The 21,287-nt window shown below is 49.6% G+C and overlaps 2 protein-coding genes across 2 annotated transcripts; one reads left to right on the top strand and one right to left on the bottom strand.

Moving 5' to 3' along the window:
• Positions 1 to 1,303: 1,303 nt before the first annotated feature.
• LOC102572719 (adenosine receptor A3) lies at positions 1,304 to 5,204 on the bottom strand. The gene is made up of 2 exons (XM_006268082.3): positions 4,442 to 5,204; positions 1,304 to 3,850 (listed from the first exon to the last, which is right to left on the bottom strand). The coding sequence occupies exons 1-2, from the start codon at positions 4,789 to 4,791 to the stop codon at positions 3,229 to 3,231; spliced, it is 972 nt and encodes a 323-aa protein (XP_006268144.1). The 5' UTR covers positions 4,792 to 5,204; the 3' UTR covers positions 1,304 to 3,228.
• A 5,254-nt stretch (positions 5,205 to 10,458) lies between these two features.
• On the top strand, positions 10,459 to 13,925 carry ADORA3 (adenosine A3 receptor). Its single transcript, XM_006268081.4, has 2 exons — positions 10,459 to 11,939; positions 12,928 to 13,925. The coding sequence occupies exons 1-2, from the start codon at positions 11,590 to 11,592 to the stop codon at positions 13,547 to 13,549; spliced, it is 972 nt and encodes a 323-aa protein (XP_006268143.1). The 5' UTR covers positions 10,459 to 11,589; the 3' UTR covers positions 13,550 to 13,925.
• The last annotated feature ends 7,362 nt before the right edge of the window (positions 13,926 to 21,287 follow it).

Raw genomic sequence — 21,287 nt, forward strand, 5'->3', positions numbered from 1 at the left:
AGGCTTTGTAAGTCCCTACACAGAGATGGTTCATAGATAGTCTTCCGGAGCAGGGAAAACAATACAGGTGCTCAGCATAAGAAGGGATTTCCAGGGACTCTTTCTGAAAGGATGTGGAAGTGAGTCCAGCTGTGGTGAGGTACTAAATGCCTTTATAAGAGAAGGGTGTAGCACCTATGCTAGTACCATGAGTTATAAGACCTCTGTGGGAGTTTGCTGGGCTGGGTTGGGCTAGAAACCATACCAGTGTCTCTGTGAGGTTTCATTTAGATTGGCACCACGCAATGGGTTTGTCTGAGCTTCATTAGATGCTCTAGTTGGGCCGAGCCTTTTTGCTGCTCTTTTGCTGGGAAGCTGAGCTAGTCCATCAGGTGGTGGGGCTTTGGCTCCGTTTCCCCATGCTCACTTGGTTTCAAACAGTGCCACTGCTGATGCCCTGGGGATAATCCTTTGGCCTGAGAAGTCCCAGCTCCCAGGTTATGGGGCCAGGCGTTCTTTGGCAAAGCCCACGCAGTCCTAGTGTCTGTCTCCTGAGCGAGGAGCTGCACTGAATTCTCCTGTCCTTATACAGGCTGTGGCAATTCCCTCACTGGCCGGTTCATCTTTTAAATCCCTCTGCACATACCAGGGAATATTAATTCCCTGAGAGATTATGCCAGGCGGCTTGGTCTGAAGACCAAGGAATAGCTTTTCTTACCAGTGACTTCCTCTGACGGGCAGCACACAACAAGGGGCTCTGTCTTTCTCTGATTGCCCTATAACCATTTTCCCCAGGGTCTATCTGTGTCTCATTTTCATCCTATCCCCCCCTCATTAAAAAACACATGACCTTACTCACCGGCTGGTGCTATTTAATCCCAGTAACTAATTGCACCTTGCTCTGATCAGTGAAAAGGCTTCTCTGATCTCATGTGTGAGTGTGGTTTAAGCTCGCTCAAAAGAAAAGCCTCTTGTGGAAGTCCTTCTGCTCTGGGTGGGATCGCTGGGTGTGCTCTTGCAGATCAGCAGCAACACGCGCCACGTGGCAGAAGTCAGTGGGATTCCTCCCAGCTATGATACCACGTCCCCTTTCAACCCAAATGATTTGTAAAACATTTGGGGCCTGTGAGGATGTTGCGATGAAGAGGACGAATAATTGGTGATGGAGTCAGGGATGTCCTGGAGGCAGTCCTGTTTATTTATAAAAGGCATGCAACCACAGCAGATGTCAGGCAAAAGGCAGGGTCTTTGCAGACACTTTTCCGTTCAGCTTCTCTTCCAGTCGGCATGTCTCCCTGAAGTCCCTCAAGGCCACATACCCAGGTCTTTGGTGTTTTCTCTTGCTCCGCTCGCTCCACCGGCCCCACGTTTGCCGTCTCCGTCCCCATGAAGCCCCCTCAGCCCTGTTTCTGTTTAGCTTTGCCATGCGCATCTCTGCTTTGGGCTGCAGCCCCTTGTGTTTCAGCTCTCGCTGAAGGGGAAGCCATATCATTGCTCCCTCAGTGAGCTGCAGCTGACGGCCAGTGGCGAGGTCTCTCGGTTTCACCGGGACTTAACCCCACCTCTAACAGTTTATCTACCCTTTATCTTAAATATATTAATCACATCTCAGCCTCTTGTGATTTACTCAAACATCTCATCTTTTAAAATAGCAGAAGCCCCAACCCAAAATGCCTCCAAAATGCTTGCAGCTTGTTCTCATATTGCTAACAGCGCTGCTGGTGGCTTCAAACCTCAGGGTAGCTACTGTCATTGAGGTGTCCTGAGGTGCAGCCACAATCAAGACAAGGTGGTTTGGTTTACTGTGAGGTAATTCTTTTTATTGAGCTTAAAATTAATTGCATTGCCTTCAGTGTGCTTTTGTCTGGGGTTGATGTGTGTTAGTTTACAGATTCGTAGACGTAGGGTCGGAAGGGACCTTGCAGATCTTCTAGTCCGACCCCCTGCCCTGGGGTAAAACAATGTGGCTTTTCTAGCACAAAGACAAAGCCTACAAGAGGTGTGGTACGAGAGGATTGGGAGAGTACACCATGTTCGTCGCTGCCTGCCCTGTGACCTACTCTTTGCTCTGCATGTATTTGCCTTCGCCTGTTTTAATAGAGGAGATTTGAAACATTAAAAGCAAGGTGATATGATGAAATTGTTCTGCTCTGTAAATGGCTCCCATGCTACAGTATTGCCTGGAAGCCTCCCCCTCACACCAGGGCCCATTGTGCACGGCCCCATGGAGGCTGTAGTCTAAAGAGATGGGTAAAGAGCTGAGGCAGGCACACCCGCGAGGAGCCTGGGGCACTAAACCAAACCCCTGTCTCCTACAAGCCGGAGCGGTGAAAATATCCAATAGTGCTATGTGGTTTTCAGCCGTAAGGCAGAATAAACCTGCATTGACTTAAAAAAATTTCTTTAGAGTTCGCAACAGAGGTTTCCCTTGATACTTAAAGCAGCCCCTGTCCCATCAGCTGATCTGCTAAAAGGCAGTGTGAGTCTTTGTCTGTTGTGGCGCGGCGCCTTCGTTGTAGGGGTCTCAGGAATTCGTGTAGGAGATGCCTTTTGCATGGAGCAAGTCTCTATTCCTTTAGCACCTCTGCCACAGCTGCTACTGCCTTATTCAAGTCACCAGCACCCTTCAGGTGCTCTGTAGGCATTTATTTTTCAAAGATGGAAAGACACCCATGAATTTCAGGCTAATGAAAGAGGCCCAGATGACTCTGTAGAAATAATAGTTTCCATTGCCTATTCAGTCTTGGTCTTTCCACTGAGATGGTCACCACAGTGCTCACTTATATCAGGATGATTTTGTGATGGTTCACATCACATCAGTTCACATCAGTTGCTCACAAATCATCAATACAGAGATGCTAGCAAAGCAGTAGAGCTGGGACACCTGGTCTCTGGGAAAGCGCTAGAGACGTATAGCAGACAAGGTTCTTTGGGTAAACCCGATATCTTTTATTGTTATTTTATTATTATTTTAGCTATTTGAGTTGGTCCAATAAAAGATATTGGATTTACCCAAAGAACCTTTCAGACCAACACAGCTACAACCTACACCCCAGAGATGTATAGCTTCACTGGAGGGAAAACCAATAGGGTAGTAAAAGGTCCACCTGAGGACAGTGAATTATTAGAAGTGGATCATATATTTCCACTTGAGCTAAATTACAAAGCAGGGTCATGTGTCTGTTTGTCTACCTTTCTAGCTAATCGTGAACTTGAACATATGCTGACAGTGCAGTATACTTCCTTACTTTATGACACCCGATCTGACGGAGTCTCGATGCTTGAAATAACTTGTTCTGAATCTGTGCACAGGATGTAGGTTTTAAAAATAAGAATATAAGTTTCTTTGAACTTCTTTATCCTGCAAGCATACACGATGGGGTTCATGGCTGAGTTGGCGTGAGACAGCAGGATGCCCAGGTACAGCAGAGGCTTTGGGATGTCACAGTCATGGCAGAAATAGGAAATGCAATTGAAGATGCACAGAGGAAGCCAGGACACTGCAAAAAGGAAGAGGACGAGGGCCAGAGATTTAGCTGTCTTGAACTCCTTCCCATAAAACCCGCCTGCCATTTTTATGCTGGCCGTACTTTGGCTTAACTTCATGTAGATGATGTAGAAGACTTCAACATACAAGACACACATGATGATCAGAGGGATGAGGATACAGATGAAGAAGCCAAAATACACCATGTAGTCCATCCTTATCACAGCGGTGAATTTACACTGGAGGCAGCTGGAGTTGCTTGTTCCTATCACTGTCTCCTTCTTATTCCATCCAAACATGGGGACAAATGCTGTTAGCAGAGACACCAGCCAGCACAATCCCAGAGCAACCCAAATTCTCCTCTGTGTGGTGATGATCTTATACCTGCCAGCGAGAGAAAACAGAGACCTTATTAGATGTGGTTGCTTAGAGATAGCAAGGCAGCGTTCATATTTCACAGGTTCAAACGCCGCAGATGTTTGGTGAACTGAGCTCTCTTTTGGCCAACAGTCCTTGTTAGGAGAGAAAGAACAAGTTGTCGGTCATTTTGCATCATTTGAGGAACAAGGGGTCAGTTTCTACCAGTGCTGTCCCGTATCAGTAGCTCATCCCTCGGCGATCACATTTTCAGTCTCAAGACGATCGCTGCGTTCCCACAGCCAGGGTACAATCTACCTTTAAACCCGCTCCCCTTACAAGGAAGAAAGAGTAAAATGTAAATCGGGCTGCACAGTGAACAAAATACCCAAAAAACACCACTTTTTCTCCAGTTTGCTGATGCCTGGACGCTAAATATGTAATGGTCTGTCTGTCTTGCAGTAGTCTAGGAGCCCTCACCCACGAAGAAAAGGCAGCTTTGTGCTCCAAAGAGCTGTTCTCAATGGGTTTTTACAACACAAGCAGTATGACAGAAATAGGAAACACAACACAAGTAGTATCTTGGAAACACAATAACTGAAACTGGCCCTGACTTACCTGGTGTGCAGCTTTACCCGCAGGTACCGGTCAATGGCAATGGCCAGGAGAGACAGGATGGAGGCATTTGTAAAGAAAATGAGCAGGCAGCACACAAACAGGCAGGCATAGAAGGGTATGACGAGTCCCTGGCTCACCACGATGGCCAGCGGCATGACCAGAAGCCCCACGGCTATGTCGGCGAGTGCCAAGGAGATGATGAAGTAGAAGGTGGTGTTCTGGAAAGACGGGTTGAGCTTCACTACCCCGATGACCAGGGCGTTGCCTACAGTCGCAGACACTGCAATGATGGACTCCACCGCAATGTATATCGCATCCTGGGTGCTCAGGGATACGCTGCTGTTTGTCATTGTGAATCACAAGAAATATCTCCGGCAGGCTCCAGGTGGAGAAGCGAGGGGAAGGAAAAGAGCCAGAGTTACCTTGAGAGGACTTCTCCTACCACGTTGTCTAGACTTAGTCGTCTCAATGACACTTGTTAGAATAGATGCTTCCTCCAGCATGTCTCAGAGTAACTTCTTCCAGCTCTTCCCCATTCTTAGAAATGCAAAATGGAAATATCCCCTGGACATCCACGGATCACCGTCCTCCCTAGAGAGTCCGCTCCTCAATGGCAAGAGCTCCCTCTCACTAACTTTGGGTCATCACAGCAGGTCGGAGAGTCACTTTGAAGCAGTCAGGAAGCTTGTACCAAAAAGAGGCAGCCCCCAGATTCAGCCCCTATGAGCCAGCCAGTGCATGCTTTTGCAGCTGCCTCTTCACAGCCTTGCTGACTGAAAAGTCAGTGTTTCTTCTGCAGAAAATTGTTTGTAACACAGTATTAATCTAGATAAGAACTGTGCACTATTAATAGGAAATGAGATGTTTAGGAGGAAGTAGAAAGCCACTAGGACCCCCCTTTAAATTTCTGCCTCCTACTTGAGTTCGGATAAAATTGCATCTGCTGGTGCTACTCTCCAGTTAAGGATCTCAGTGAGACGTGGCCCCCGTACTTTAGAGAGACTTTTTCCTCACCTGTAAGACAGCTGTGCACTTTGGAGAGCTAGTATGACTGGGACGGTCTTTTCCTAATATAGAGGTAAGGCCTTTCCAAAAATGAAAGCCATACCATACCTGTCTCCCCACTGTCTTGCTGCACAAAACCTTCCTGCAATGCAGGTCCCGAGGAATAACTCGTCATGGACAGAAAAAAGAAAGGGACAGAAGGAAGCAAGCGGCGGTGGGGGTACACCGAGAGGAGTGTATCAGAGAGAGAGAGCCCACGAGAGCAATCTAAGCAGAAGCAATTAAATTGAGCAGTAAGCACCTGGGCTAATTATGAAAAAGCATTTGCAAGACGCTTACTTTTTGGATTTCCTCAGCTTTCACTCAGACAGGCAAATGCTAGTTGTGCCAGAAGAAGCAAATGGCATTCTTAACATGAGTGCTAAATGCTGATGACACAACAAGAAGCAGCATCTTTGACTGGCAAAGGCTAAATAATCAGTTCCTTAAATGACATGCTTATTTTCTCTGAGCAGACGTTGCTTAGGAGCAGCCCTGGAAAGGTGGAAGTGAAATCAACCTCCAATTCAAGCACTGCCCTGTGAATGGATAGTTGGCCAAATTCGCCCTGGCTGCAACCTCACTGACTGGCCAGGGCCAGAGCTTGACTTGTTTGAATCGCCTGGGGATGAAGAGGAGGAGCGTGCTGATGAAGGCATCGGGCTGGTTTTTTGCTGCTGGTGGGAATGACACCTATACAATGGGCAAGGTGAGCCAGATCCAAAGCCCATCAGAAGGCTTTCCATTAACTTCAGTGGGTCTTGGACCAGGCTTTCGAGACGAAGGAGCGTGGGCAGGAAAGGAGAGGAGAGCCTACACGGCGAAGGTTGTTTGTGCTGAGGATGAGCCTCACTTAAATGGGACGAAGCCAGGGCAGGTATGATTGTGGTGAGCAGTGCACACATGCAAGGGCCCAGAGGATTCGGCAGCTTCCCATCCGATCCAGGTGATCCTAGAGCCTGGGCTCCAATGATGGCAATGAAAAAGCCAAGGGCAGGGATCGCATACTGGGCACTGGCTCATGCAGCTTGGGCCCAACACTCCCGACGAGGTCCCCAGGCTCAGCTCTCCCCAGACACAGCCGTTTCAGCTGCAGCAGGGCTTTCCCCCGCCCAGTGTGATGCACGTTTCAAGCTGTGTGTATGCGAACAAGGAATGTGTGAACAACCACAGTCCCCCTCCACACGTTATGTATTTGGCAGACTAGTGCAGACCAAATGCACGTGACACACAGTCATCGCCAGTGAAGAGGCGCACAAGATTACACCCCTGAGTTATTTGCTCCGCTCCTCCTCCCCCCCGTGCAACACTAAACTGAGTTACCTCTCTGGGCTGGAGAAACAGAGCTGGGTGAAACGTAGGTTCTCTACCTTGGGTCCCCTACCCACATCCTGTAATGAGCAACATTTGCTTCCTTTTACTGTCACTAGTCCTCAGAGCCTCGTGCTGTGGTCAGTGCTGCATGAAGCAATGACTGCCTGTGAGGGGCTGTTTCTTGTCCCCTGCCTGTCTCAGGGCACAGAAACACTCCCTGAGCCAAACAGTTTGGTCCTGCTTGGAATCTGGGGTCCTCTTGGGTCCAAAAGGAAACGGCAAATCCATCCTAACACATTTCACTAACCCAGGACCCATCCATATCTTCACAGCTACCTGCTCTGTGAATCAGACACCTAGCACCAGGGCACAAAGCTACTGACATCCTTGGGTGGCACCTTTTTTTGCAGTATTGTCTATTCAGTGCATAGCAGAGTGGGGCCCTCATCCTAGTTTTGGCTCCCTGAGGGCTACTGTAAAACTCCATTTTTCCCATATCAGACTGCAATGGGGCGGGGGAGATGAACAAAAAATAACATGCAAGCCACATTTGAGGGGTTCCCCGGGCTTTACCATCACTAACAACCTGATCTGATTCCCACTGGGAGTTTTTCACTGACTTCAGCAAGAGGTGGTTGAGGTCAGAGAAACGCAACCGCCGCAGAACAGCGGAGCTGAGCGGAGATTTTATTATTTCCAGTCCTGCCCTGTGTGGATATTCCTGGTCTTCAGTTCAGTTGAGAGCCCACGAGAGCACAGGCATTCAGGACAGGCTGACTGACCCTCTGCTTCTACACCAGCTGCTTGACTTTCCATGCAAGATGTGTGCCTAACTCATTTTGGCTTCTTTGAGACTCTTAGCCCTCTGTGAGCCTTGTCATATCTATTCCCTGAGTGCTAAACATTGGCTTGACCTGCATCAGTTTTAGTCACTTTTACCCCAGTTGTGACACCTTTTGGATGAGCCACAAAACCTAAGCCCCTAACCGCAGCTGCGTGCCAGAGACATCAGATATTTCAGAAGAAACACAGCTCAGCCATAATTTCCTGAGCATCTAACAGCTGAGAGCTTCACCTAAATTCTCCTCTTTGCCACTTTTCTCCTGACGTTGCATTAGAGCTGTGAAGGAGCGAGGATTCCTGTTTCCTGGTGAATCCCAGGATTTTGCAACTGGCTCCAGTTTCAAAGTGGAACCAAAATATACATTTAAAAAATATCTGTAAAACAAAATAGCTGCAGAGGGAGCGGGGGAAGTAAAATCGTTTAAAGTCAATTATGGCATTTTGTTCAAAATTTTGGAGGGCGGGGGGTTGTTATTTTTTCTAATTCTAAATATACTAAACTTTGAGATCAAAAGTCACTTTGACAAGGAAAAAGCAAAATTTCCATTTTGATACAGTTGGAAACATGCTAATGATCTGATCAAACCACAATGCATTATTTCCTTTCCTAATTGAGACTGTATTGTAATTGAAATGTTCCAATGGAAAATCTGAGGTTCAGCAAAATACCCCATCCAGCGGAAGAATATTTGGCGGGAATTTTTTTAACTAGCTCAACATTGGAGAGAGCCTACCCAGGCAGGTTATGAAAGGTTGCTGTTGCAGCCTGGCTGCTGTGTTCAACCTAAAGGAAGCAGCCATTTCTTGGCTGCAAAATACACACAAAAGACAGTGGGTGCACTTGATAAAGTGCTTTGGCCTTGCGGGATGGTTGCTCATTATATTGCAATTACATAAATCTCTTCCTCTGGAGGGCGAATTAGGAGCAGCCACATCTGGGAGAGTGAGCGGAGCTTTTCCAGAATGATTACACCTGTCTTTACATTTCACCGCTCCTCCGTGAGCTGTGTCTCCTTAGCAAGGGCTTTACTGTGTTTTCATTCATCTCGCCTCATGCTCATTAGCCCAGCAAAAAAAATCGTTAAAGACAAAGAAGACTCATTCTTGAATGTTCCCTGACTTCTTCTAAGCATCCTTGGTCTGGTTGCAATAAAAACTACATGTGTCGCGGGGCACCCCGGTGCCCCTGCTCCTAGAAAGGAGGAACTGCCAGGGAGCGAGTGAGCGCGCCCTGGCCTGACATAACGAGCCCAGCTGAGGCTGCTCAGGTAATGAGCACAGCTGTGGGTTGCCGGAGCAACCAAGCGGAGCCAGCTGCCGGTAGGGGGGCAGGGCCTGGCCCTTATAAAGCCCAGGGCTGAGGCCAGGCTGGCAGGTCTCTGCCAGCAGCCGGAGAGGCAGGAGCTCTCTTGGCCGAGAAATGGGAAGGAGCCTAAGTAGCAAGTACAGCTCAGGATAGCTCTGGAGGCTTGAGCTATGATGAGGAGTTATGGCCATGTGGCTTGTGGTTATGTTACAGCCTAGGAGCTTGTGGTTTTGCTTTGTGTTTGTGTTATTACACCCGGAGGCTTGGGCGAGGCTGTAGGGGTTGGAGGAGGCCTCAGTCACAGGGACCCCGAGAGTGTGGGGTGTCATAGCGCCAGGGAAGGCGCAGCTCGCATGCCAGTGCGTGAGGAGCGCGGCCAGTAGGTCGCGGGCGCAACCCGTAGGTTGCAGACGGGGACCTAGACCCCGGATTGCGTGTGGGGGAACATAGACCCCGAAGGCGCAGCTCGCACGCCACTGCGCGAGCAGCTGGCGGCAAGGAGCGCGGCCAGCAGGTCGCGGGCGCAACCCGTAGGTTGCGGACGGGGACCGAGACCCCGGATTGCGTGTGGGGGGAACATAGCCCCCGGCCCCAGGAAAGGGGCGGTATTACTGAGTAGCCCAGTGTGGGCGCAGCGAGCCCCAGAGAGGTGGAACGCCCTTGTACATTATTGAGTAGCTCAGCGTGGGCGCGGCGAGCCCCCAGAGAGGGGGAACGCCCTTGTACGTTATTGAGTAGCCCAGTGTGGGCATAGTGAGCCCCCAGAGAGGGGGAGCGCCCTTGCACGTTATTGAGTAGCCCAGTGTGGGCGCGAGCCCCCAGAGAAGGCCAACGCCTTCGTACGTTATTGAGTAGCTCAGTGTGGGCGCGGCGAGCCCCCAGAGAGGGGGAACGCCCTTGTACATTATTGAGTAGCCCAGTGTGGGCGCGGCGAGCCCCCCAGAGAGGGGGAACGCCATTGTGTTTTATTGAGTAGCCCAGTGTGGGCGCGGTGAGCCCCAGAGAGGGGGAACGCCCTTGTGTACTATTGAGTAGCCTAGTGTGGGCGCACGGGCATAGCGAGCCTGGCCGCAGGCTAGTGCGGCAATCCCCCTCAGACCAAGGCAGGGCGCTGCGGTTGCCCCTGAGAAGACGGGGAGTAGCAGCGCGGGGAGCCAGAGTCGGGGAGGGTGTCCGTGCGGTTGGCCCATAGGACCGGAGGCCCGCTGGAGAGTCCCGGAGCGGAACCACACGGGCAGGGGAGGCCCAGAGTGGGCTAGACGGGAGTCCCAGCAAGAGGCTGGGCACGAGACAGGGAGCCCAGAGTGGGCCACATGAGAGAGGAGGCCCGGGAAGCGGGCGTATAGACCAGGCAACGTCCATTACATCTGCGAGGCTTGGGGCGTGGTATCAGGGGAGGTAGGAGCCACGCATAGCCCATAAGGCTAGGGCGCTTGGGTAGCGCCCATTGTACGGGGAGACCCACGAGGGGTCCAGGAGCTGACGGGCCCGAGGTAACACAAGGCAGCCTCCCTATTACATATATTCGATCGAGAATGGAGGGTGCCCTCGGGCCAGAGTAGCGCGGTGAGAGGGCCTCAAGGAGATCACGGCCCTCCGTGAGGACCCCGCCGTGACAACATACTTCCCATGTAACTAGAGGAAATACAGCCAGAAAAGGAGCAGTTCTGCAAATCTGTGGCCTGTTGGGTAAAAGAGGCTCTTTATATTAAGAGTAAAGAAAGGTTCAAGTGGTCTCTTTGGGATCCAGAATCAAGGCACAGAATTTGCTTGAACCCTGTGTGTCGGTGCAAGCACTACTGAGGCAGGGTCCTCTGCAACACTGGTGTCTAGATGCAGCAAGCACTGAATGGGGCCAGGAGCAGGAGGGCTGTCATGGCATGAAGCTCTGCCGGGGGATGTTTGCCTTGCTGAGAAGCACGCAGCGTGGACAGAGCCTGGGCTTCTGAACATGCCTTGCACACCCACAGAGTGCTAAGAAGAATTTTTCCAACTGCTGTATTTGAGTTGGTCTAATAAAAGATATTGGATTTATCCAAAGAACCTTGTTTGCACACCCACAGAGTTTCAGGTCTACGTTGGAAGCTTGCAAATTAAAAACCAATCAATCCCTCCCTTTTCCTGGGCTCCCCACCTTCTCTTCTGAAAGGGAGGGGACAAACAATGCTCGTCGACCTGGAAATGGAGCGTGCTTCTGTGCAGAAGCTCAAAGTCACATTTCACTTTTAAAATTGAAACCCACAGACAGAATCCACAATTAAGCACACGCTGTTATCAGCTTTGCTGCTGTCGTTGAATTGTTTGACTTTTTAAACACTTTCAAGCTCTAAGACACTGGATCCAGAAACAGGTGAAGAGCACGAAGGAGCTGCACGCCCAGATGTGTCAGTGCTACAGAAGGGAAATGCACGGGGAGGAGCCTGCACCTTTCATCTACAGGTGGCACTTGATAGGGTCAAAACTGAACCCTCTGCTTGATCTATGCTGTAGGCAGAGTGCAAAGTGCTGGAGGTGGGGCATACTGCAAATGCTAGCGGGTGGTTCTGCTGTGGAGGGGAATCATCTCATACATGCTTATTCTCTTGGGCCTCCTTTTTGATGCCTAGCCTGTGCGGTCAGAGGAGAGTCTCTTCTGGTCGAGATGGCAGAGAACAGCTCAGCCATGAGCAGCCTGGATAAATTCTATATTGCTTTTGAGGCCATGATTGGGGTGTGTGCAGCTGTGGGCAACGCCCTGGTCATCTGCGTGGTGAGGCTAAACCCGGCTTTCCAGAACAACACCTTCTACTTCATTGTCTCCCTGGCACTGGCTGATATAGCCATGGGGCTCCTGGTCATGCCGCTGGCCATCGTGATCAACCTGGGGATTGTCATGCACTTCTACTTCTGTCTGTTCCTGTGCTGCCTGCTGATGGTCTTCTCCCATGCCTCCATCCTGTCGCTCCTGGCCATTGCCATCGACCGGTTCCTGCGCGTGAAGCTGCCCACCAGGTGCGTCAGAACCACGCTCAACTCTTGGCTTTACTTTGTAGCTGGGCATCTTGTGGGAGGGCTCCGGCTTCCCCAGGCGTGTCTCTCTCCCCAGCTCAGACCCGAGCACAAGCAGCCCAGATTCCCCACCTCTCCCTGCACCCTGCTTCCACAGCTCCTGCACCTCTTTGTCCCTCTCCCTGTGTTAGCCAGATACCTTCCTCTATCTGCAAATTCAGTCTACAGAGCTACTCAGGAGAAGGGAAACATTATCATTATTATCATTATTATCATTATAATAATAATAATTATTATTATTATTATTATTATTTAGATTTAGATCCTGCCCTGCGCAGAGCAGGGATAGAGCAGCTACAGAGTGGAGACACGTATGCATATATTTATGGAGTGATCTTTTATTGAACCAGCTATGTAGCTGGGATTAAGTCCTTGCCTCTTGTGTAGTTGCTGGACCATCACAGCTACAACATCGTTTTATACTACCATATATTTATAGAGTCCTTTTAGGGTCCTTGTAATTTCTGGAATCACTTAAGGTTAAAGCCAGTTTGCTGACTGTGTGCAATCCTGATTTCAGTCATTTCTGCTTGTGTGTTTATTTAGGGGCAGGTTATTTTAAATGCCACTGCCTGCTGCAGTACTGAGTCAATCTGGGAATTGAGCTGACAGTGTATTATGACACTTTCTCATGGCTTAGGAGATTGATTTCTGTTAAAACTAACATCATCCCATGTTCTCAGTGTAGTCCTGTGGGTTTTGAGGTGAAACAAACCACCCACTCTTTAGAGATCCCGCTATAGTGATAAAAAAATTGCAAAAGATCAATTGTGAATGACTTGCTGCTTGTCCAGTACTAAAGTTTTTGCACAAGAAACACGTTAATTTAAGCAGGAAATCTGCATCATTAAAAGGCACAAGTTGCTCAGTACTATGTTGTTTTCTAAAAGGAACCTCATCTAAAATGATGAGTGTGTTGTGCCCCTCACAGGTACAAGATAGTCACCACGCGGAGGAGAATTTGGATGGCTCTGGGATCGTGCTGGCTGGTGTCTCTGCTGGTAGGATGTGTCCCCATGTTTGGATGGAATCAAAAAGTCCCAGGGAGCCCCAGCAGCATGGTGTGCAACTACCCTGCCGTCATGAGGATGGACTATGTGGTGTATTTCAGCTTCTTTGCCTGGATCCTCATTCCTTTGATCATCATGTGTGTCCTGTACGTTGGGATCTTCTACATCATCCACATGAAGCTAAGCCCAAATGTGGCCATCTCCAAAACGACAGGAGTGTTTTACGGGAAGGAGTTCAAAACAGCGAAATCTCTGGCCCTTGTCCTCTTCTTGTTCGCCGTGTCCTGGCTGCCCCTGTGCATCCTCAACTGCATTTCCTATTTCTGTCATGACTGTAAGATCCCGCTGCCTCTGCTGTACCTGGGCATCCTGCTGTCCCACGCCAACTCAGCCATGAACCCCATCGTGTATGCTTGCAGGATAAAGAAGTTCAAGGAAACCTACATCTTTGTTTTAAAGACCTATATTCTGCGCATGAATCCCGAACCTCTTGTTCCTAGTGTGGAATATATGTCAGAGCAGATGTCTCTGAGCCAGATCTGATTGAGCGCTGGCCCCCTTGACCTGCTGCAATACCTGTCCTGTTGGATCTGCTCCGGCTGAATAAAACCATCTCAACCCTGGGACTGAAGCAGCTGGTCTAAGGCATCATTTTCTGACATCATCTAAGTCAGCCCTTGTGCATTTCTTGGTTACTGTATCGAGCTCTAGGTATTGATAATGGGATGTGGAAGTGTTCATCTCTAGGCTGTCAGTTTAAATCCTCGACCAAGGACAGTACCAAGTGTAACTTTGTACCAAATTACTGCGTGATACCACCGTCCGTCTAGTGTAAAAACGTCTGAGTATCCTGATGGTTACTCTAACCATATATTTTTCAGTTCTTTCTAGTATTAAAATAGGAGCTTCTGCAACCCTTGATTTGAGCGTAGTCTCAAATGCCTTCTGCCAGCCTTACCCACTAAACCGACATACCCCACCCAGCTTCAGATATGGTAAAAATAGGTGTTGAATTAGACCTCTGTCGTTTAACAAGCTCAGATTTCCTGTGTAGTCAGGGCCCCATGCATTCAATGGCTGCAGGATGTAATAGGGAGCAGGTGCAGGGCATTTAGAGATACCTAAGCTAGAGCTGGACAAGGTGGTTTGTGCAGAGGAAGCAGTATGACTGCATTAGCGCGGCACTTCAGGCAGGTGCATTTGCCCTGCTAAAAAGTCGGGTGAATAACAATGCTGAAGTGTCTTTGCCCAGCACTGCATCCCGTCCCCTTGGATGTGTTTGTAAATCCACCACCTTGCACGGAAAGGTGTGACGTGACTCTGCTTTCACTCAGCAGACAAAACGGTCCAGCACTTCTGGTAGTGAAGAAAACCTTGCAACAATGAACCCGGTGCACCCACGTTGCGGGGAGCGGGGCCAACACCATCGTTCCTCTCAACAGGGCCGTTCTCCACGGACTACAGAGCTGAGCTGCTAGCCAAGTTACGCTTCATCAGTGATCGTTTCAGCGAACTTGCCTTTCTCACGGTCCGAAAGTAACACCCTCATTACTGAAAGCCACGCTTACCGCTCCTCATTTTCTGAAACGCCTGAGACATAAATGCCTATGATCATAAATACCGCGAAGGTTATACGCAAGGCCATGTTCCCTTCCCTGCTAGTGTGGGCTGGTCAGAGGTTGGCTGGGAGATGTGACTTGAAGTTCAAGCAGCATCCAAACATCCTGAGGTCACCCCTTGCGCTGCTAGTGAATCCAGGGCCCTGACACAGAATTTAGGTTGGCTTCCTTTAGTTGGGTGAGGGGTGGTGCGGGGTTTTGTGTCCCATACATAGTTGGCGGGTTCCTGCAACCCCAAACAATTCAGCCCAGCATGCCGGAAAGCCGTGGTACCTTTCTGATGGGACCCGATGAGTAGGAGCCCACCATGTCTTGCAAAACTGCACAGAGCACCTCTGCAAAAAGCCTGGGTTATGCTATTGGCTTTGCTTGCAACCACTTCTAAATTTAGCAAGAAAACCTGGCAGGAAGCCTGCTATGTTCAGCCCTGCAGACTGTAGTGTTTTAGGACCTCACAACTAATTAAAACTGTGACTAACACTGGTTGTCCAGCGTCAGATTAATCTCTGAGTGGAGGAACTCTTTGTGCTGCTAGGTTTAAAGACTGTTGGTTTTTAAGATGCAAAAATAAATCTTGCTTGTTTCCTTTTGCGACGGCCCAACTTCCCCCCTTACATTGGCTTTTGCCTCGAGTGTGACGGCACCATGCTCTGGATGCTACTTCTTCCAACCCCTTCTGTGCAGTTCTCAGTGCTCCTGTGGTCAAGGTCCTCTGTGACAGCCTCACACTTGCCTCTCACCTCGTCTGCTTGAATTACATCTCACACACAGATTTTCAAGACACTCCCAAGAAAAACCTCTTTCAGCTTTCCCCTTGCATTTAGGCCTCCATTTTTCCTCCAGCCCTTCCACAGACTCACAGCAGGTCTGGCTCCTTTGTCATGGTCCTACCAAGAGGCCAGTTAGTCATGGGAGGAGATGCCAAGTGTTGGCATAGGCCAAAAATCTGGCTTGGAGAGAGAAAGCAAAGAGCCAGGTGATGACATGGGGGCCTTCTGGATGGCTGTGTGTTGGTTGTTTAATATATATATTGACCATCTGAAAAAGGCAAGCAGCAAGGGAGAGAAAATTGCAAGTGGTAGCTATGGGATTTGTAGGGTAGTGAAGATGACAGAGGACTGTGAGGAATTTCAGGGAGGGTGAAGCAAGCCAGGGGAATGGGCAACACACTGGCAAAGGAAGATAATTATTAATACATGAAAAACCATTCACACTGAAGGGAAACATCCTGCTCTGGTGGTAGACAGTGATCCATGTCGTATACTTCAGAGGAAGTGGTACAGTGTGCATGAAAGCACCTCATAGTGAAACACGGCGCTTGGAAGGGAAAGTCTTCTTGAATCTGAAGGAGAACGCAGGGCCCTTCAGGTTTTCAGTCTTCGCGGAGTATCTAGAGACATTCCTGGCCATCTCAGAGAGGCTAGTTCCTCTTAGACCATCCCCAGAGTGATCTGAAATGGAAATCAGCCAGAAAGAAGATGCTTTGCGATTTTTGTTAGCAATGCTTATCAACCGATACGAGCCAAAGTGCAGGAAGAAGAGGTGTGAAATTTGTAACAGCGAGTCAGAGGAACACCCTCCTCTTTTTTTTCCACCAGTGCCGGAAACCAGGGCTCTGTACTGGAGCTCAGGGGAACAGACGGAGAGCTCTGTGTCACAAGGACCTGGTGAATCCCTTTCCATGTGAGTCAGAGAAGTGGAGGAGGAGCACGCTGCATACAGACTGGGAGTTGGGGCACAGCTAGCTTTACAGTGTCGCTTGCAGCATACTCGACGTTACGCTCCAGATAGGCTGTAAAGCCTCTTGGAGCTCTGTCCTTACAGTCTGCTGGAGCAACCGTGTGACTCTGCAGTGAGGCTTCATTGTACGTGGTTGGTGTTGTTGGGATCTGACTGTCTTCATGCCATACGTGCTGTAGAAAGACTGCAAACCACACAATTCAGCCTCAGAGTAATCTTCTTCCTCCAAAGGTGGAGGGTTTCACCGGGGTTTAATTGACTGTGACATTATTGGTAATGCTTTAAGTTTTTTAAAACACCAATGTGACTTAGAAGGAGTCCTGAAAAAACAGTCTAGGAGCCTGAATCCCATTGGTATCCAGCAAAGTCACACATCCACGGTATTATCAGCAAAGGTGGCAAGCCATTGAAACTAGCTGCTAAGTGTTGGATCCCCCTTTTCCTGACATCCTTGATCCAGTCCGGATGCTTTTCCAGAAGGCAGGCTCTAGCCTAGATGAGGTTCTGCGTCCTGTGGCAGAGAGATGGTCTGACGATCCCTTTTGCCTTTAATACCAATGAATCTAAGAGACTTTTAATCACTCAGGCACTTCTGGAAAGTTTGCCCAGTATGTCTAGAGAGCCTCGTGTTTGGTCAGTAGAGATTCCCAGCCAGGCATGTGGCTCTTTTCAGTCCTCGGGGTGTACTGAGAGATGTGCCGCATTTAGACCCTCATGCTCTATTTGCTGCCCAGCTGCACGATCCCCGCAAGGAAGATCTGCCATGACCTGCCCCTTCAGCACTTGCACAGCACGGGCCAGATGGTGATGCTGAATACAGTCGTCACACCATGAGTCACGCCGATGAAATCAGTGGAATAGAGACCGGTATGAGTCAGGGGATCCCAAGTCTGGCTTTTTGGCCGAGAGGTCTGGTAAGGAGCTAAGAAAGGGGCAGGCGACAGGGAGACGCAACAAATTGCAGAGCCACTGGCGGTAATATCTGAACGCTCGTGGTGCACGGGCCAGGTCCCGGAGGACTGGAAAAGGGTCAATGTGGTCCCCATTTTCAAGAAGGGGAGGAAGGAGGACCCGGGCAACTATAGGCCAGTCAGTCTCACCTCCATCCTTGGCAAAGTCTTTGAAAAAATGATCAAGGCTCACATTTGCGAGAGCCCGGCAGGAAAAATTATGCTGAGGGGAAACCAGCACGGGTTTGTGGCGGGCAGATCGTGCCTGACCAATCTGGTCTCTTTTTATGACCACGTTACAAAACACCTGGACACAGGAGGAGGGGTGGATGTCGTATACTTAAACTTCAGGAAGGCCTTCGATACGGTATCCCACCCCATACTGGTGAACAAGTTAAGAGGCTGTGACTTGGATGACTGCACAGTCCGGTGGGTGGCGAATTGGCTGGAGGGTCGCACCCAGAGAGTCGTGGTGGATGGGTCGGTCTCGACCTGGAAGGGTGTGGGCAGTGGGGTCCCGCAGGGCTCGGTCCTTGGACCGATACTCTTCAATGTCTTCATCAGCGACTTGGACGAGGGAGTGAAATGTACTCTGTCCAAGTTTGTGGATGACACAAAACTGTGAGGAGAAGTGGACACGGCGGAGGGCAGGGAACAGCTGCAGGCAGACCTGGACAGGTTGGACAAGTGGGCAGAAAACAACAGGATGCAGTTCAACAAGGAGAAATGCAAAGTGCTGCACCTAGGGAAGAAAAATGTCCAGCACACCTACTGCCTAGGGAATGGCCTGCTGGGTGGCACGGAGGTGGAAAGGGATCTTGGAGTCCTAGTGGACTCCAAGATGAACATGAGTCGGCAGTGTGACAAAGCCATCAGAAAAGCCAATGGCACTTTATCGTGCATCAGCAGATGCATGACGAACAGAATCAAGGAGGTGATACTTCCCCTCTATCGGGTGCTGGTCAGACCGCAGTTGGAGTACTGCGTGCAATTCTGGGCGCCGCACTTCAAGAGGGATGTGGATAACCTGGAGAGGGTCCAGAGAAGGGCAACTCGTATGGTTAGGGGCCTGCAGGCCAAGCCCTACAAGGAGAGACTAGAGAAACTGGACCTTTTCAGCCTCCGCAGGAGAAGGTTGAGAGGCGACCTTGTGGCTGCCTATAAGTTCATCACGGGGGCACAGAAGGGAATTGGTGAGGATTTATTCACCAAGGCGCCCCCGGGGGTTACAAGAAACAATGGCCACAAGCTAGCAGAGAGCAGATTTAGACTGGACATTAGGAAGAACTTCTTCCCAGTTCGAGTGGCCAGGGTCTGGAACGGGCTCCCAAGGGAGGTGGTGCTCTCCCCTACCCTGGGGGTCTTCAAGAGGAGGTTAGATGAGTATCTAGCTGGGGTCATCTAGACCCAGCACTCTTTCCTGCCTATGCAGGGGGTCGGACTCGATGATCTATTGAGGTCCCTTCCGACCCTAACATCTATGAATCTATGAAAAGCAGAAGCTTTGCCCATGGCTGTCAGAAACGCAGTCCCTGGCACTTTGCCGAGGTGACTCTGGGGGTACTTGGTGTGGGTCTCCAAGCTCTGGCTCCTGGAGTCAGATGCTTACGTGAGACTCTCATCTCTCCTTGGAAGAAAAGTAAGCTTTGTGCCATCAGAATAGCCTGGCACCTGCTTCAGGTGGGTCCCAAAGGCTCAGGAATTGGAAGCAACAAGAAGGAAAAAAAAAATTTATTATTTCCTTTAAATATGAGGTTCCCTGATTCATGATTTTCTGAACTCTGCAAGCCTCAATATTGGAGGATGTTCCCTTTAGGATACTTAAAACCATGGTGTCCTTTGCTCACATCCACCATGTCTATGTGCTTTCCCATTCTCTTATGCATCAACTTGCCTATGAAAGGGCTGACCCAGAGTCAGGAAGCTCCTCCTTGCTGTGGCCTGGAGCCACAATTCAGGACTGAAGATTTATTTTGGATGCATCTCTGTATATCATCTAACTTTCTAACGTCAAATCACTGAAAAATTATGGAGATGGTTTAATTTGATTTGATTTTTTTTTTTAAAGAAACATGTCTTTTAAACTCATGGCTTGTCCTCCAATGGCCAGTGTGCTCCAGACAGTCACAGACAGACGGACAGATGTGCCAGAGGGAGCAGAGTATGAGAGAGGCTTCCCAGTATCTGCTCCCATCACCCTGCATCGGGGTTAGCTGGATCCCTGCATTAGCTCTTCCCCTGGCTTTCTGGGAATATTTGTTCATTTATGGAGCAAATCCAGTAAGAGAAAGGAAGCATCCTCAGCAGCTCTGTATTGTGGCTGTAGGCATCACAGGTTCAGCCTGAAAAATATGGAGGGACCTTTTGAAAATGTTGGCCTTGAATACTGATGTTTTTATGTGGATCCAACTTCTAATCAGTGACCAGCCTACAGCGGCTCCCAGTGGCTGCAAATATATGGGCTGAGATTTTCACATCTCTTGGCACTTTGTGAACAATGAGCGTCCCACAGGTATATCTGAACCATCTCAACCAGGAACCAAAGAGCGGGAAGCTATTTCTCCCCACTGCATCCAAAGCAGCTGAAGAGAAAAGGGTCTTGATGTTAACAACAACCAAAAAAACAAAACAAAACAAAACAAAAAAAAAAACCGAAAAAGAAAGTTAAGAAAAAAAAAATCCTGGGGACGCTGAGAAACGGCCACAAGATGCCAGCATTTTCCCACGTTATACCAGCCCAAAAACAACTTGAATCAACTAAGGCTCGAGTGAGTAGGTGGAAGCGTTGCAGAGGAGAATACGACCCTTCGAGTTCGTACCCATCCTTTGTGGGTGTTAGTAGGTAACTGCTCAGCGGTCTGGGGAGAGAATGAAATCTTTACAACTTTCCTTCCTGGCGATGCCTACAAAAAGCCCAATAGCAGTTAGGTGGCTGTGACTACGGATTCGCCCGCTGACCAACATTGTGGCTTCGGGCTCCCCTGTTTTCCCTCTCGCATTTGCCCTCTCCTCTCATCTGGCATGGGTAAACTGTTTGGGGAAGAGGCCACCTGTTTGCTCTGGGCTTGCAGAGCACCTAGCACAGTGGGGCCTGGGTCTGTGAGAGAGACAATGGGGGGAAAAAAATTGTCCATCCTGAAGTTGGTGTTGGACAATGCTAAAGCCGACCCTTTGCCTCCAGTCTTATTGCACGGTTTCCTCCCGGGGCTGCCTGTTGCCTTCAGCAGCTGGATGCAAGGGGTAACATAGGCACTCTGTGTTATCTTCCTCCAGCCTCACAGTCCTTCCTTCAGGAGCTCTCCCTTTGGTCTTCCAGGAGTCAGCCTGGTGTGCTGCCGGAGAGCAAGCACCTCTCTGTAATGCCTACGACTGGGGGGCTGTAGCCAGCAGGCTAGATCCCAGCTCTGGCAAATGACTGTGGAGGTTAACAGCAACAAGGGGCAAAATGCAGCCAGAGGGGATCTGACATCTGAGCTGCTGAGGTGGGGAGGGCCTTGGGACCCTTCACGGATGGATTCGCACTGGCTATCGCTGACGGCAGCAGCACTTACCCACATGGAAACGTCCTGCGAGAGACTGACAGCTCTTCCAGGGGGTGTCAATGGGACTAGGCGATAGGCTTTTCTTCTTGGGTGTGTAAAAAGTGCCCAGCACATTGTTCAGTCCTTCTTCTTGAGACTCTTGTGGTTTGTGTCAGTCTAGGAGGTTTGCTGGACATTTCTCTCCCAGCTATCAGACTCTGCAGCACATTCACAAGTTGTTTTCCAGGCTCTTCTCTCAAGTTACATTCCCCTGGCGTGTGAGGATGCTTGGCTGCAGTTGGGCTTCCAGCTTGCTGTGGGCATAGAGTCATAAAATCATAGACAATGAGGGGTGGAAAGGACCTTAGGAGGGCACATCTAGTTCAACCCCCTGCTCAAAACAGGACTGTCGTCAGCTAGATCATCCCAGCCAAAGTTTTGTCTCGCCGGG

The sequence above is a fragment of the Alligator mississippiensis genome, chromosome 14, assembly GCF_030867095.1.
Source record: "Alligator mississippiensis isolate rAllMis1 chromosome 14, rAllMis1, whole genome shotgun sequence".
In the NCBI taxonomy this organism is placed as follows: domain Eukaryota; kingdom Metazoa; phylum Chordata; order Crocodylia; family Alligatoridae; genus Alligator; species Alligator mississippiensis.

Excerpts from the sequence above, each read along its gene's own strand:
- LOC102572719 (XM_006268082.3), bottom strand. The coding sequence starts at position 4,791 with ATGACAAACAGCAGCGTATCCCTGAGCACCCAGGATGCGATATACATT. Across the intron at positions 3,851-4,441 it reads CGGGTAAAGCTGCACACCAG|GTATAAGATCATCACCACAC; the intron begins GTAAGTCAGGGC and ends TCTCGCTGGCAG.
- ADORA3 (XM_006268081.4), top strand. The coding sequence starts at position 11,590 with ATGGCAGAGAACAGCTCAGCCATGAGCAGCCTGGATAAATTCTATATT. Across the intron at positions 11,940-12,927 it reads CGCGTGAAGCTGCCCACCAG|GTACAAGATAGTCACCACGC; the intron begins GTGCGTCAGAAC and ends TGCCCCTCACAG.